This window comes from Mustelus asterias, chromosome 29 (assembly GCF_964213995.1).
Source record: "Mustelus asterias chromosome 29, sMusAst1.hap1.1, whole genome shotgun sequence".
Taxonomy (NCBI): Eukaryota; Metazoa; Chordata; class Chondrichthyes; order Carcharhiniformes; family Triakidae; genus Mustelus; species Mustelus asterias.
The window spans coordinates 3,331,077-3,346,247 of NC_135829.1; the positions used below are offsets into that span (position 1 = coordinate 3,331,077).

At 42.2% G+C, this 15,171-nt stretch overlaps 1 protein-coding gene across 3 annotated transcripts in view; it reads right to left on the reverse strand.

Moving 5' to 3' along the window:
* Positions 1-15,171, reverse strand: part of myo9aa (myosin IXAa) — a 298,687-nt gene that overhangs the window by 157,371 nt on the left and 126,145 nt on the right. For all 3 annotated transcript variants that reach the window (XM_078199938.1, XM_078199939.1, XM_078199937.1), the window contains exons 3-4: positions 12,484-12,578; positions 4,805-4,867 (exon numbers count right to left, since the gene is read on the reverse strand). In XM_078199938.1, the coding sequence (XP_078056064.1) occupies positions 4,805-4,867; positions 12,484-12,578 (158 nt within the window). The remainder of the gene's footprint in view (positions 1-4,804; positions 4,868-12,483; positions 12,579-15,171) is intronic.

Genomic DNA, 15,171 nt, shown 5'->3' on the forward strand with positions numbered 1-15,171 from the left:
AAGAATTTCCTGCACTCTGTGCGCTGAAGAGGCCACCAGCGTGAATATCATTAAATTTCAGCGGGTGGGGCCTATTCCCGCAGGAGAGGCTGAAATCAGCGCGCTGAGCGGGCTACTGCGCATGCGCCGATCTGTCAGTGCCAAGATCGACGCATGCGCAGTGGCCCCACATTGCCGGCCTCCCAATTGCTGACCAGCCTCGCGACCCCTGCAACGCCGGCTCTCAGCTTCACTCCCCCCCCCCCACAGCCCTGCTCCGATCTCCAGCCGCACCCCCTCCCAACCGATTTCCCCGCAGAGCTGGCCGCACTGACCCCCCCCCCCCCCCCCCCCCCGGCTAGCCTCCCTCCCCCACTGATCCTTATGCAGAGTGGCAGCGAGACCCCTCATCCCCACCGATCGTCAAGGGGCATAAAATGGCAACACCAGGGTGCCAATGTACAGGGGGCAGCCCCCCCACCCCCTGCACCCGACATTCTGGGGGACCCCGATTGTCCCCCCTTCACTCCAGCGGGGTCGGGCAGCTAGTTCCCTGTTAGTGGGGAGCCAGTCTAAACCCCGCTGGAGTGAACCACTCTGGCAGGGGACGGGGAGATTCTAGCAGTCCCGGAGACTGGGCCCACTAATTGCATTTAAATTGTATTTAAAATAATATTTAAATTATTTCTGCGCCTCCCCGCCGATTTCCAGCGGAGCTGATGCCACTGGAAATCCGGCGCTGGGAGACATTATCGGAGTGGGAACGCATGCACGAATCCCGTGCATCGCTCATAGCGAGATTCTCTCAGCCTGGGAGAATCGCAGCCCATGTGTACACCCCCAAGAGTAAAAACGCCACTAACATTAATTAATTCAATTCGACTTTCAGTTGTTGGATGTGGAAATGACTTAATCTGCAAAACATTGAGTCCGATTGTTGCCAGCACCATTGATGGCACAGACTTCACTTTATTTTTTGATTTCTTTATTTTAATCCTCCAAGGTCCAATTAAAGAGGGAGAATCTCTGCATATCTGATGAAGACAAGGCTACCATTGGCTTGGCACGGAATTTCAATTCTCGGCAAAGTGCCACCCTTAGTTTGAAATCCGGGAAGGGCTGGTTCTCTGTTGGATCACTACCTGAGTTCCCACAAAGAAAAAGGATAAAGAGAACACATGCACAACTCGTTCCCAAAAATCTGAAGAACCAAGATGCTGTGAGGATATAGCATGTCGAAAGTACAGAAAGATGCCACGTGCTCCATTGTATCAGTGCCGGCCAAAACACGAGCCATTCAGCCTAATCCCACTTTCCAGCATTTGGTCCATAGCCCTGCAGGTTATGACATTTGAGGGGCATATCCAGGCACACTGTAAATCAGCTGAAGGTGTCTGCTTCTGTTACTCTTTCAAGCAGTGAGGTCCAGGCCCCGCACAACCTTCTGGGTGAAAAGTGATTCATCTCCCCTCTGGTGCTGTGAGGCAGCAGTGCTAACCACTGTGCCTGTGAGGAGCAAAGCCTTAGATTACAGGATGATATAGATGGGCAGAACATGACAAATGGAATTTAACCCTGAAAAGTGTGATTTACAAGGTAAATGGTAGGACACTGAAGAGTGCAGTAGAACAGAGGGATCTGGGAATACAGATACATAATTCCCTAAAAGTGGCGTCACAGGTAGATAGGGTCGTAAAGACTGCTTTTGGTACATAAATAAATCAAAGTATTGAGTATAAGAGTTGGAATGTTATGGTGAGGTTGTATAAGACATTGGTGAGGCCGAATTTAGAGTATTGTGTGCAGTTTTGGTCACCTAATTACAGGAAGGATATTAATAAGGTTGAAAGAGTGCAGAGAAGGTTTACAAGGATGTTGCCGGGACTTGAGAAACTGAGTTACAGAGAAAGGTTGAATAGGTTAAGACTTTATTCCCTGGAGCGTAGAAGAATGAGGGGAGATTTGATAGAGGTGTATTATGATGGGTATAGATAGAGTGAATGCAAGCAGGCCTTTTCCGCTGAGGCTAGGGGAGAAAAAAAACTAGAGGACATGGGTTAAGGGGGAAAAGTTTAAAGGGAATATTAGGGGGGCTTCTTCACACAGAGTGGTGGGAGTGTGGAATGAGCTGCCAGATGAAGTGGTGAATGCGGGCTCACTTTTAACATTTAAGAAAAACTTGGACAGGTACATGGATGAGAGGGGTGTGGAGGGATATGGTCCAGGTGCAGATCAGTGGGACTGGGCAGAAAAATGGTTCGGCACAGCCAAGAAGGGCCAAAAGGCTGTAATGTTCTATGGTTCCATGGTTCTAATCTTTCTACCAATCACTTCAAATCTAGTCACTGACCTCTGTGCTAAGGAAAATAGGCCTTTCCCATCCACTCTATCCAGGCTCCTCAGAATTTTGTACATCTCAATCTAATCTCTCCTCAGCCTCCTCCGTTCCAGGGAGAATAATCCCAGCCTGTCCGATCTTTCCTTGTGGCTGCATTTTCCAGTTCTGGCAACATCCTCATAAATCTCCTCTGTACCCTCTCTAGTACAAATACATCCTTTTTGTAAAAAGATAACCAGGACTGCATACAATTTTCAAGTTGTGGTCTAACTATATACACAGTTCCTCCACAAGCTTCCTGCTCTTCTAGACCTTGGCTAACAAAAGGAAGGATGCCATATGCTTTCTTAACCACCTTTTTGGCCTGAACTACTACCTGCAGGGATCTGTGGACATTCACTCCAAGATGCCTCATTTCTTCTGCACCTCTCAGTATTTGCCCATTAATTATACATTCTTTGCCTTGTATGACTTCCTGAAATGCACAAATCACACTCTAGGTTGAATTCCATTTTCCACTTTTCCCTTCAGCTGACTTGCCCACTGATATCTTCCCATAGAATACCAATGGTGCAGGAGGCCGCCATTTGGCCCATCATGTTTGCACCAACTTTTCGAAGTGCATTTTACCCAGGCCCAACCCCCGCCTCCCCTCCCATCCCATCCCCATAAACCCACCACGGCCATTCCACCTAATCGGGCACCATCTTCCTCACTTACCATGCGGCCAACTGTTGTGCTGTCTGCAAACATCTTGATCATGCCCCTACATTTACATCCAATCATTAATACAGACCACAAAGGGCAGGGGGCCGAGGACTGAGCCCTGTGGAAACCCACTGGAAACAGCCTTCAGGTGCAAAAACACCCGTCAACAATTACCCTTTGTTTTCTGCCACTGGCCAATTTTGATCCAGCTTGCTACATTCCCCTGGATTCCATGGGCTTGTATGTGGGACCTTTTCAAAAGGAATTCATAACTCTGAAACCAAAATGCATCCCTTCCATTCAGACTGTCGTAAACTATTTCAATAAGCAATTGCATCTTGGTAAACTGGAGCAAAGAGTCATTTAAGTCATTGGACAACCTGCAGTTGTGGACTGTCACATGGCTTTCTAATAACTGGTACATTTCCACTCTGTAATTACACACCAGGATGTAAATGGTCTCATACACATTATAATGCCTCGGAAAATTAAATATGAATTTGTTACCACATACCAATTTTGTTTTATTAAAAAAAAATACATGAAGTACTACCGGATCCAAAGACTATGGCTTCAATTCCTCTCTGTATCTAGGTCTGGCCTCTGGTGTCAAGCCTTTACATGTAAAATTTGCTATGTTTCAATCCACAGAAAAATTAATGGAATAGTAATTTCAATATATTCCCCAGTGTCTTGGCAGCTTCATTACTGAGTTAATAATAGAAATCCCTTTTAGAACAAATGATCTTTCAGATCAATCTATAAAAGTTCGACTCCTGAAAATGTTTAAAGGATTACTCCAAGACAAAATCATATATGAGCTTCATCCTCAGCTACTTATCAGGGAACACCTCCAATTGTTTTTGAAAATATAATGTTGTGACCTGCTTGGTAGGGTCAATAAGTTTGCTCCAAAACTGTTAATTTTGGGGGTGAATTTTGCATTCATTAGCGTTAGAAAATGGAATGATTTATTTCCCAGTTGAGACATCAGGTCAAATATCAAAGCAAAATTTCCTCCACACTGCCATTTTCAAGAAATTGCACGTCAGTTGCACCATAAGAGTTACAAGCAAAATAAAGCTTCCTCTACACTTAATTTATACTGTTCTATGACCTGCAAATGCTTGGTGGGACAGAATAAAGCCCCATTTACAATATGCCAAACATTCCCAGGTTATGTACAGCAATGTTTAAAACTAATGGTCATTTTGTTCTGTCCTATCAGATGCAGAATAAAGTTCCTTTTCTTCTGCTCAATAATAATTCTGCCTCAACTTAAGAAAAGTCCCTCCTATTGCATCAATGTGATTTCTTCCACTTCTGACATCCTGGTGTGAGTAAAACTGCTAATTTAGGACTCGTTGGAGACTATAAAAATTGTGTTCAAACTCACTTTGCATAGGAAGTTTACAATGAATGCTGCATTTGGAGCGGAAATAGTTTTCATAAACTAACAGTTATTGCTTTCAATGGGCTAAATGACAGTGGCAACTGAGGCAAAGGAAAGCCATCATGATTCAGCATATAATCTCACAAATGTAACAAAAACAACACTTTCAATCAACAAGGCATTGATCTCCATGCAAAGATCCACTTTAAAGAATAACTTTAAATCTGATTTCAAGACCTAATTTATCCCAGAATCCACTTTGACACTGTTGTTTGCAGATGCCATTCCTCTGTATGCTTGTGTCAGGGAGGATTAGCCCCACTTTATATCTGGAGATGCACATAACATGCCAAATTGGCTCATGTAACAGTTTGCATACATCTTACCGTTCATTATGCTCCTGGTAGACCAGTCTCGATTTCTCCAGCAGGTACTTTTCAACATAGGCTCTACAAAAGCAAAATGATGGCACGAGTTAGATCAGGAAAACCGTCAGAAAGCAGCACATATTCCCAAGAATCAATCCCCTGAACCTTGGTTGCAACCAGCACCCCCTTCACTTGCTGCCTCACCCCAGCCAAGGCAAGTATATCATTCCTTAGGTACAGAGGCCAAATCTGCAATCATTACTCCAGCTGTGGTCTCACCAAAATGCTGTACAATTGTAGCAAGACTTCCATATTTGTACTCCAGTCTCTTGTAATAAAGGCCAAGAAACCATCTGCCTCTCGAACTGCTTAATGTACCTGCAAGGTCACTTTGTTATTTTGTACACCAATATCCATATTCTACTAAACACCAATGGTTCATCATTTCTCACCATTTTAAAAAAAGATCTGCTTTCTATTCTTCCAACCAAAATGAAGAAACTCATTTTCCTTTATTATAGTCCATGTGTCACCCATTGACCCATTTACTTAATCCACCTATACCCTTTCACTTCTTCATCATAGCTTATGTTCGCATTTCGATTTGTATCATTAGCAAAAGCGTTTGTGTTGGGTTGTGCATTTGTAATGAAATATTAATGTGGGTTTGAGGTACAAGTGAAGAGGTTGGATCTAACATTTACATTTTTACAGAAGTTGAGAGGTTATTTGAATATCAAAGGGAAGTCAGAGGCGACATGAAAGATTTTGCATCTTACAGCAATTCTATGAGTAAACTGAAGAGGGTATATACATATGCTTTGTCTGTATAGCGCGCACAAAACAATACTTTTCACTGTATACTAATACATGTGACAATAATAAATCAAATCAAAAAATTCCATTGTATTGACCCAGAAGCAGCGACAGAATGCAAAGATTAAGGATTTTATATTTGGAAGGATCTGAGTTTCAAAGAGGTGTGAGAATAATGGAACACGAGATAAAGGGGGAGAAAGATATTTTAGAGTTACTGTGGAGAGCTCAGTGGCTGGCTGTGTGAGAAAGATCATCTAGAAACAGTTCTGGACAGGGAGAAGGTGCAGTTTGAATCAGCCATCCAATAAAGTACAGCAGTTTGCCTTGGTAATATTACTGGGTTTCTATAGTTAAACATCTTTAAGGGAACATTGCCTGGAAGGTGTTTACTTGTGGGTCTGACCAAATAGGGTGCTTTTTGGGGGTATTTTAAACTAATTTTAAACGCTGTAATTGTAACCTTGTTTTCTTTTCTTCTTGTTCATAAATCTTTTACTTTGAGTTTTTAAAATCCCAAAAGTGCTACTGGACCTCTTGCTGCTGAGATCTTACTGAGGAACCAGCTTCTTCTGCTTTATAAGACCCTCGTCAGACCCCACTTGGAGTACTGTGCTCAGTTCTAGTCACCTCATTACAGGAGGGATGTGGAAATGATTGAAAGGGTGCAGAGAAGATTTACAAGGATGTTGCCTGGATTGGTTGGCATGCCTTATGAGGATAGATTGAGGGAGCTCAGTCTTTTCTCCTTGGAGAGACGAAGGATGAGAGGTGACCTGATAGAGGTGTACAAGACGTTGAGAGGTATAGATCGGGTGGATTCTCGGAGGCTTTTTCCCAGGGCTGAAATGGCTGCTACGAGAGGACACAGGTTTAAGGTGCTGGGGAGTAGGTACAGAGGAGATGTCAGGGGTACGTTTTTCACTCAGAAGGTGGTGGGTGAGTGGAATCGGCTGCCGTCAGTGGTGGTGGAGGCAAACTCGATAGGGTCTTTTAAGAGACTTCTGGATGAGTACATGGAACTTAATAGGATTGAGGGTTATAGGTAAGCCTATATATAAGCCTAGGTAGGTAGGGACATGACCGGCGCAACTTGTGGGCCAAAGGGCCTGTTTGTGCTGTATTTTTTCTATGTTCTATGTTCTTCCAACACTGGCACAACAAAGGCCCCACAAACAGGAAATATGAGGGAGGACCAGCTGAGTTAGTTTTGATGCTGCTGGAAGACAGGGTATTTAATATCCCTACAATTCCCCAATTCCCCATTAAATTCCACCCATCTCCGCCTCTCAAGGATTCACTTTTACACCAGCCTCTTCAGTTTTACTTACTTTTGCAATCTGTTTTACATCCTTGATCAAATTGCTCTTGAATCCTGTTATATTCCTCTGTCAAATTGTTGCTTCTCCTTTGCTGGTTTCTAAAACTCATCCAATCTCAAGTTTACCACTCACCTTGGCAATAAGCTTATAAGCTTATTCCCTTAACCTAACACTATCCTTGGTTAGCCACAGATGGATGGATCAATCTTCCTGCGGAATTTTTAATTCTCACTAGAATGCACATTCATTGAGAATTGCGAAATATTAAAATATTCACCAATACTTATCTAACATCTCATCTTTTAGGTTCATTTCCAAATCTACCTTCACCAATTGATACCTATCCAATTGGTTTTATTTAAATTTAAAATAAAAGTTTATCAGTCACAAGTAAGGCTTACATTAACACTGCAATGAAGTCACTGTGAAAATCCCCTAGTTGCCACACTCCGGCACCTGTTCGGGTACACTGAAGGAGAATTTAGCATGGCCAATGCACTTAACCAGCATGCCTTTCGGACTGCGAGGGGAAACTGGAGCACCCAGAGGAAACCCACGCAGACACGCGGAGAATGTGCAAACTCCACACAGACAGTGACCTGAGCTGGGAATCGATTTAATACTCTCGTTTCAGGCTTAAGCATGTCACATGCAAACTCAGTGTAAATTTCTAATATATATATGATCATTCTTCCCCAGAGAATCAATCCTCCATTCAAACTTTTAATTAACCTTATTTCATTGCGCAACATCTCAAACAGCCCTTTCTCTGGTTGACTCTGTGACATATTGTTCCAGAAACTGTCTGGAATATATTCCATGAACTCATCCTCCAACATACTTATATTCACCATGGAGGCGATTTACTCAAATGATATCTGGACTCCCAGAGGGTTTAATGAGGCAAGAATACATCAACTTAAGGTTACGTTTCCTCCAATTTAAAAAGATTAACAATTTTGGAGTGAAGGTTTTACTAGATATTAGTAGGAACTGATAGTTTCTCCGCTGAAGAATCTAGACATTGCCTAAACATTAGCTCCAGGCTTTTCAGGAGCAAATTTTTGAAGGATTTCAATATGCAGAACGGCAGTAGAAGTTTGGAACTCTCTTCCACGAATGATAGTTGATGCTGGTTAATCTTAAATTTGCAAATGATTTTTTCTGTTCATCAAGGGTAAAGGATTTGGGAGGAAAGGTGGGTATAGGGAGATAGATGTGGAGATGCCGGCGTTGGACCAGGTTAAAGTCCAACAGGTTTATTTGGTAGCACAAGCCACAAGCTTTCGATTTAGGGAGATAGGCCATAGATTAGCCATGATCTCACTGAATGGTGGAACAGTTCAGGGGGCTAAGTAGCCTAATCCTGTCCCTACGAGTGGTGCATACACACCAGCCAGAGCAAACTTTCCAACTGAAGAATTTGGCCTTGAGATGTTATATAAAGGTTTCTACCCGAGGTAACCCTTCTCTCGTTAAAGCAGCTAGCAACTTGAACTGCTGAATATAATGTGGAGGGGCAACTTCAGGAATCAGAAATTACACCCATTCAAGAATAATTAAAATTAAATCACCTTTAAGAACCAACTTAAAATGTGCGATTCTACTGAATTAGGCACACACAGAATTTGCGACTGTTAAGTTTTTATCCTGTTTCGTTCTTTCCCAAGGCGAAGATCAGCAAGGATGCTGCAGGATTTTTCACCATCTAATGGATAAGGCGAATACAAAAGGGCTTTTCTTACTGTCCTTTATTTGCTTAATTATTGCATTTTTGGAAATAAAAATCACTATTGGAAACGGGGTTATTGTAGTTGTCATGTCTGTCTGCTCATACTAAAACAACAGATGGATACAATAACTGAAGAATGGCTTCATTTTACAGATGTTTGCCAAATGTTATGAATTCACTTCCTTGAGGGCACATGCCTTTCTCTTCAAAGTTTCCTTCAGTTTGACAAAAAAAATCATAGAAAATTACTGGTGTTATCACCTCCTGTCTGAACAGCAACAAAATAGTAACGATTTGTTGCACAAATCTCCAACCAATTTGGATGGGCAAGATTTTTAAAAGGATGAACTGCAGTCTTTTCGAATTTTGTGTTTCGTCCAACAAACATCAAGACAGGTTTCAAATGTCAACACCTTTACCCATTCTTAAACTGCAAAGATGCTTTTTGCAAATAATTCAAACTTCACTATTTTGTGAGCTGAACTTTGCAGAACGTGCTGTTTAACTCGTGAAATATTCAATTTATCCATCAGCACAAACATGGTCGCATCTTGTCGGTTTGTCCATCACCAGCTATGGTTAGCTCACCTCAAGTTGTAGCATTGCTCCCTCTGTTCTGCCAAAGCTTCTTACTACACACCAAGGTGTCTCTGAATAATCCAAACAACCTCAAAATCCTTTCTCCACATAGTACTTCCTTAAAGCACCCCCTTCTCTTGCAAATCTCAACCAGGAAATTCATGGATTTTGTCAAGAAGCAAAGCCACTGCCTCCTCTGACTACTCCTGACCATTAGGTGTCAGCCATGAATCAGAAGTAGCACCCTCATCTCTGAGTCAGGTTATGGTTCATCCCACTTCAGAGACCTCAGCATGAAAGCAAGGCTGGCTAGCATGCAAGTGTGGAAGCGTCCCTCTGTCAAGGTACTGTCCTTTGGATGAGAAGTTAAATTGAAGCTCTGACTGTGCTCTCAATCAGATGCAAACAATCTCAGGATAGTATTTCCAAGAAGAGCAAGAGAGAGTTCTCCCCGGTGTCTTGGCCAATATTTATCCCTCAATCAACACCACCAAAATTGATCATCTGATGATTATCACATTGCTGTTTGTAGGAACTTGCTCTGTGCAAATTGGTTGCCACATTTTGCTAGATTACAACACTAATTTATGTTAAAAAGTAGTTAATTGACTGTAAAGGCCTTTGGGATTTCTGGTTGTGTAAGGAACCATATAAATGCAATTAGTTTCTTCCTCCCACACTCCCCCTCCCCACACACAACTTCCGATTTGTCATCTATCAACAGTACACTCATTATTTTCTTTTTGTCAATCCTCTCCAATCTCGCATTTAGTTCACTCACTTGGGACAGAAAGGCCACCGAGTCACACCAGACCTTCAAGGGTTGAAAGGACGGTTTCTTGCTTTGCTTAATATGGTCATTCGTGGTATTTCGTGGAGAAACTCAACCCTCCTCCACTTATGACCTACCACTTGGTGCAATTAAAACAGAATTAAATTGTAAGCTTTTACATATGTGCAGATGACTATGGTGCTATCTACTGTTGCACACTAATTGCCTGTCTGATGTCAAGACCAAAGTGAACCAAAACTTCCTCGAGTTAAGCATCAGCAAAACTGAGGCCATGGTCTCTAGCCTCAATTCCAACAACTGCCACAGCTGGAATACAGAACAGATATACAAATTAGGCGCACTGCCAACCCCAAACTCCTCTTTCCCACATCCACGATTACCAAAATTGTTTGTACCTGCCTGTGCAACATTGCCTGCTTCCACCCATCTTTCCCATTCTACTCCAAAACCCTAATCATCGAGGTCTGCCTTCCCTCTTCTCCAATTTTCTCATGCTCTCTGCCCACTTTTCCCCTCGTCTGTAATTTTTCTCCTTACTCTGAAGCTCAGATGCCTTTTTGCATGGAAGGCACAGTTTAACATAGCCTTCCCACTTCTCTGAGTACAATTTATTCACTGAATGCCTTTAAATGTGGTCAACCACCAAAAGCTACTGGAATAATGCTCAAGAACTTTTACACTCGACATCACTCGAGAATCACATTATCTCTTCTAAGTCAATAAAGTATAGGAGACAAACACACATGGTGGCATCCTTCTAGTACATTGTCCAAATGTGAGCCAGCAGGCTGTTTTACAAGAAGCTGCATTCAGCATTAGTAATCTCATCCTTCTCCTGTCACATTTGTACACAATCTTCCCAGTAGGGGACACTGAATTACAATTGAAAAGAGTAATCGTGGTGATTTTTTTCCCCTTGTCACACTGCAGCACTTCACTGATCATCACTCAGATTGCATTAAATTCAGCTCAGAATAGGGGCGAAACTTGCACATATTGATTTTTATGGTTCAGCGTATTAATCTACAAAACTGGAGAATTCAAACAAAATTAACATTCACATACTCATGAGTCACCAAACAAAGTGAATCTTTAAAATACTGTTTTCACAGCAATAATCAGTTTGGTTTGAGAGAGTTTGCGGCAGAGAATATCATGGATAGCTACTGCCTGCATAAACAAGATACTATTGAATGATATTACTGATCTGTTTTCACCCCACATCAGTGATCTGAAACAACATGCTTTTATCGATCAGCATGGTGACTCAGCAACATCTAGCTCCAACGCACCAAATATTGGGAGGCCACAGCTTTGCAACCCTGGCTTTCAAAACAATGAGCTTCTGTTCACTTCCACATCATCAGCTAAAATAAGCGAGGTTACAAAAATGTCTCAGAACATGGAAGAAATCAACATTGGTGGTGGGGCAAGTCATTCTGGGCACTTACTGTTGGTCAGAGAAAGGAGTTACATTGGCAGATGCCTGAGCTAAGTTCGCCTGGGACCACTCTGCCTCAGTTACAAACCTGTTTTTTAAGCCTGGAACTGAGTGAGAGTGTATGGTGATGGTAGTGGTGGGGGGGGGGGGGGGGGGGTTTATTATGGTGGAATAGATGGAGAGGATATCTAAAATAATAAATGTCAAGGGAAGCTGGACTGTAATCTACATTTATTGAAGGTCAGCATTACTTAAATCCATCCCATAGCCCCAAAAGAAGTTGTTCAAGGAAGAAAATTTTAATCAATTATTTTTATTCATTCATGAGACATGGGCGTCGCTGGCTGGCTGGGCCAGCATTTATTGCCCATCCCTAATAGCCTCAGGGCAGTTGAGAGTCAACCACATTGGTGTGACTCTGGAGTCACATGTAGGCCAGACCAGGTAAGGACGGCAGATTTCCTTCCCTAAAGGACATTAGAGACCCTGATGGGTTTTTCCGACAATCGGCAATGGTTTCATGGTCATCAGTAGATTCTTAATTCCAGATATTGTTTTATTGAATTCAAATTACACCATCTACAAAGAACAAAGAACAGTACAGCACAGGAAAACAGGCCCCTCGGCCCTCCAAGCCTGTGCCGCTCATTGGTCCAACTAGACCATACCGTGGTGGGATTTGAATCTGAGTCCCCAGAACATTAGCTGAATGCATGGATTAATAATCTAGCGATAATGCAACTAGGCCATCGCCTCCCCCATAATAAAATAAAACTCGGTATCTTTTGACATATTGCAATTCCACTTACCCCAACCATCCTCTCATCTTACCCCAACCTCCTCTCTGCAAAAATCATCCTGTACCCATTTTATAACGTCTGTTGCAACAGCCTTTGCTGATAATTTACTCACCACATCTATGATTTTTTTATGGGGTCATAAATTTCTAATTTCTCTTTTCATTCCTTAGTTTAAAAAAAACATTCATTTGGTCATATGCATCACATTACTCACCCCCGTACAGTGCCAGTCTCTTGGTAGTTCACTTGAATGAATTTACCAAAACGGCTGGAGTTGTTATTGTGAGCGGTCTTTGCATTCCCAAAAGCCTGTTGATGAAACAAAAATAGTCAGAAACTCTGAACACTGGAACAATGGTTCTTTGCTTTGTATTTGTATTGTCCCCATGATAGTTTATTGAGACATGAAGATCTTTCAAAACCAGACATTGGTTTGGAGTAATATAAACTCAACTTCTACCGAATACTTAGCCACATAAAAATAAATCACAGCAGTGCAATGAACTTTCAATGTGGATTTCTAGTTGTCAAAAACACTTAACCAAAAGTAAATCTGCTGCTCCAAATTCATCGGACTACATTCTTGTTGGGTCTCCATCTATTACCAACGATCAATTCAACTTAATTAACACCCAGATCCAATTCATCAGATCAATGTGCGCACAGACAGGCTCTCCCCGCCTCCCCATCACACACACAGGCGCACCAACCCACACCCAGACACAGCATACAAAATTCACAAAGTTGGTAAAAAGATAAATGCTCGTGTTGAACTGTGGCATTTTGTTTCAGGAGTTGGGCTATGTGGTAGCCAGCTCCACAATACCGCATAAATGTTGCGAGCACAATGCACAGGCATAGCTATACAGAGGCCAAACCAAGCTAAAAGTATCTTTAATTTCATGACTTTGCTGATAAAATTGTCTTGATTGGACAGTGCAGTAATTGTATCAACCGCGGGTGGAGGGAATGCAAGCTGTGCATGATACAAAACTCGTCTGTTTCCTATTAGCTCTGAAGCATTTTGAGGCGAATCATTGCTCCACAGTAAGAAATCAGATGACGAACCAATGACATTTCACAACTGCCAACTCATACAGTTCCTTTTATATGCTGAAATGTAGGCAAATAGTTTGTCGAATAAATTAATGTTCTGGAAAATATGGGAAATTATTTCAAATTAGTGAGTTCATATCAGCTAGATTAGTGCAGTACACCAAGTGCCATACATTATCGAGCTTGGATCAGACAACCCAGATCATATCTTGAATGTTCAGTTATGGTTACAAAAACACAAGAGAAACATGCAATTCTCAAAGGCAGAGCAAAGCAGAGATAAAAACACGGCTACAAAAAAAGGCCACATGGCTTAATTCCACTTTCCAGCTTTTGGTCCACTGCAGGTTACAGTCATTGAGGTGCTTGTCCAGACACGTTTTAAATCAAACAAGGTTTCGGCCTCAAAAACCCCATCAGGTCGTGAGAAGGTTTCCCTCATCTCTCCTCTAATCTTTCTACCAATCATTTTAAATCAATGCTCTCTGGTCACTGATCTTTCTGCTATGGAAAATAGGCCTTTCCCATCCACTTTATCCAGGCTCTTCAGAGTTTCTCACATCTCAATCCAACCTCCCCTTAGCCTCCTCCGTTCCAGGGAGAACAACCCCAGCCTATCCAATCTTTTTTCATTGCTACATTTTCCAGTTCTGGCAACTTCCTCATCAATCTCCTCTCTACCCTCTCCAGTGCAATTACATTGTCTGTAATAAGGTGACCAGAATTGCATACAATACTCAAGTTGGGGTCTAACTGATGATTTATACAGTTCTGCCACAACATCCCTGCTTGTACATTCTATACCTTGGTTAATAATGGGAAGGATTCCACGTGCCTTCTTAACCACCTTATTGACCTGAACTGCTATCTTCAGGGATCTGTGGGCATACCCTCCAAGGTGCCTCACTTCCTCTACACCTCTCAGTATTCTCCCATTCATTGTGTCTTCCTTCACCTTGTTTGATCTCCCGAAATGCTTCACCTCACAATTCTCCAGGTTCAATTCCATTTGCCACTTTCCTGCCCACCTGGCAAGTGCATTGATATCTTCCTGTAGTCTATAGCTTTCCTCCTCGGTATCAACCACACGGCCAGTTTTTGTGTCATCCTAAAATTTCTTGATCAATACCCTACATTTACATCCAAATCGGTAATATACAAAACCACACAATGCAGGAGTTCTAGTACTGAGCCCTGTGGAACCCCACTGGAAACAGCCTCCCAGTGACAAAAGCACCCATTTGATTCTGTCATTGAGCCAATTTTGTATCCGGCTTGCTACATTCCCCAGATCCCATGGGCTTTTTTTTTAACACAGTAAGAGTTTTAACAACACCAGGTTAAAGTCCAACAGATTTATTTGGTAGCAAATGCCATTAGCTTTCGGAGCGCTGCTCCTTCGTCAGATGGAGTGGATATCTGCTCTCAAACAGGGCATACAGAGACACTTTTTAAAAAACCCAGTTTGCCATCTTGGATCTCGTCAATAGCCTTGCTAAAATTCATCAACTGCACTACCTTCATTAATCCTCCTTGTTACTTCCTCAAAAATTTAGTCAAGTTAGTCGGACACAATCGTCCTTTAACAAATCCATGCTAACTGTCCTTGATTAATCTGTGCTTTTCCAAGTGACTTTCCAAATTTATCCTATCCTTCAGAATTAATTCTAACAATTTTGCCCACGACGGAGATTGGACTGACTAGCCTGGTATTATTCAGTATATCCCTGGCTTCCTCTTTAAACAAAGGTATAATGTTAGCAGTCCTCCAATCCTCTCGCACCACACCAGTATCTAGTGAGGATTGGAAAATGATGGCCAGACTTTCCACTATTTCCACCCTGCC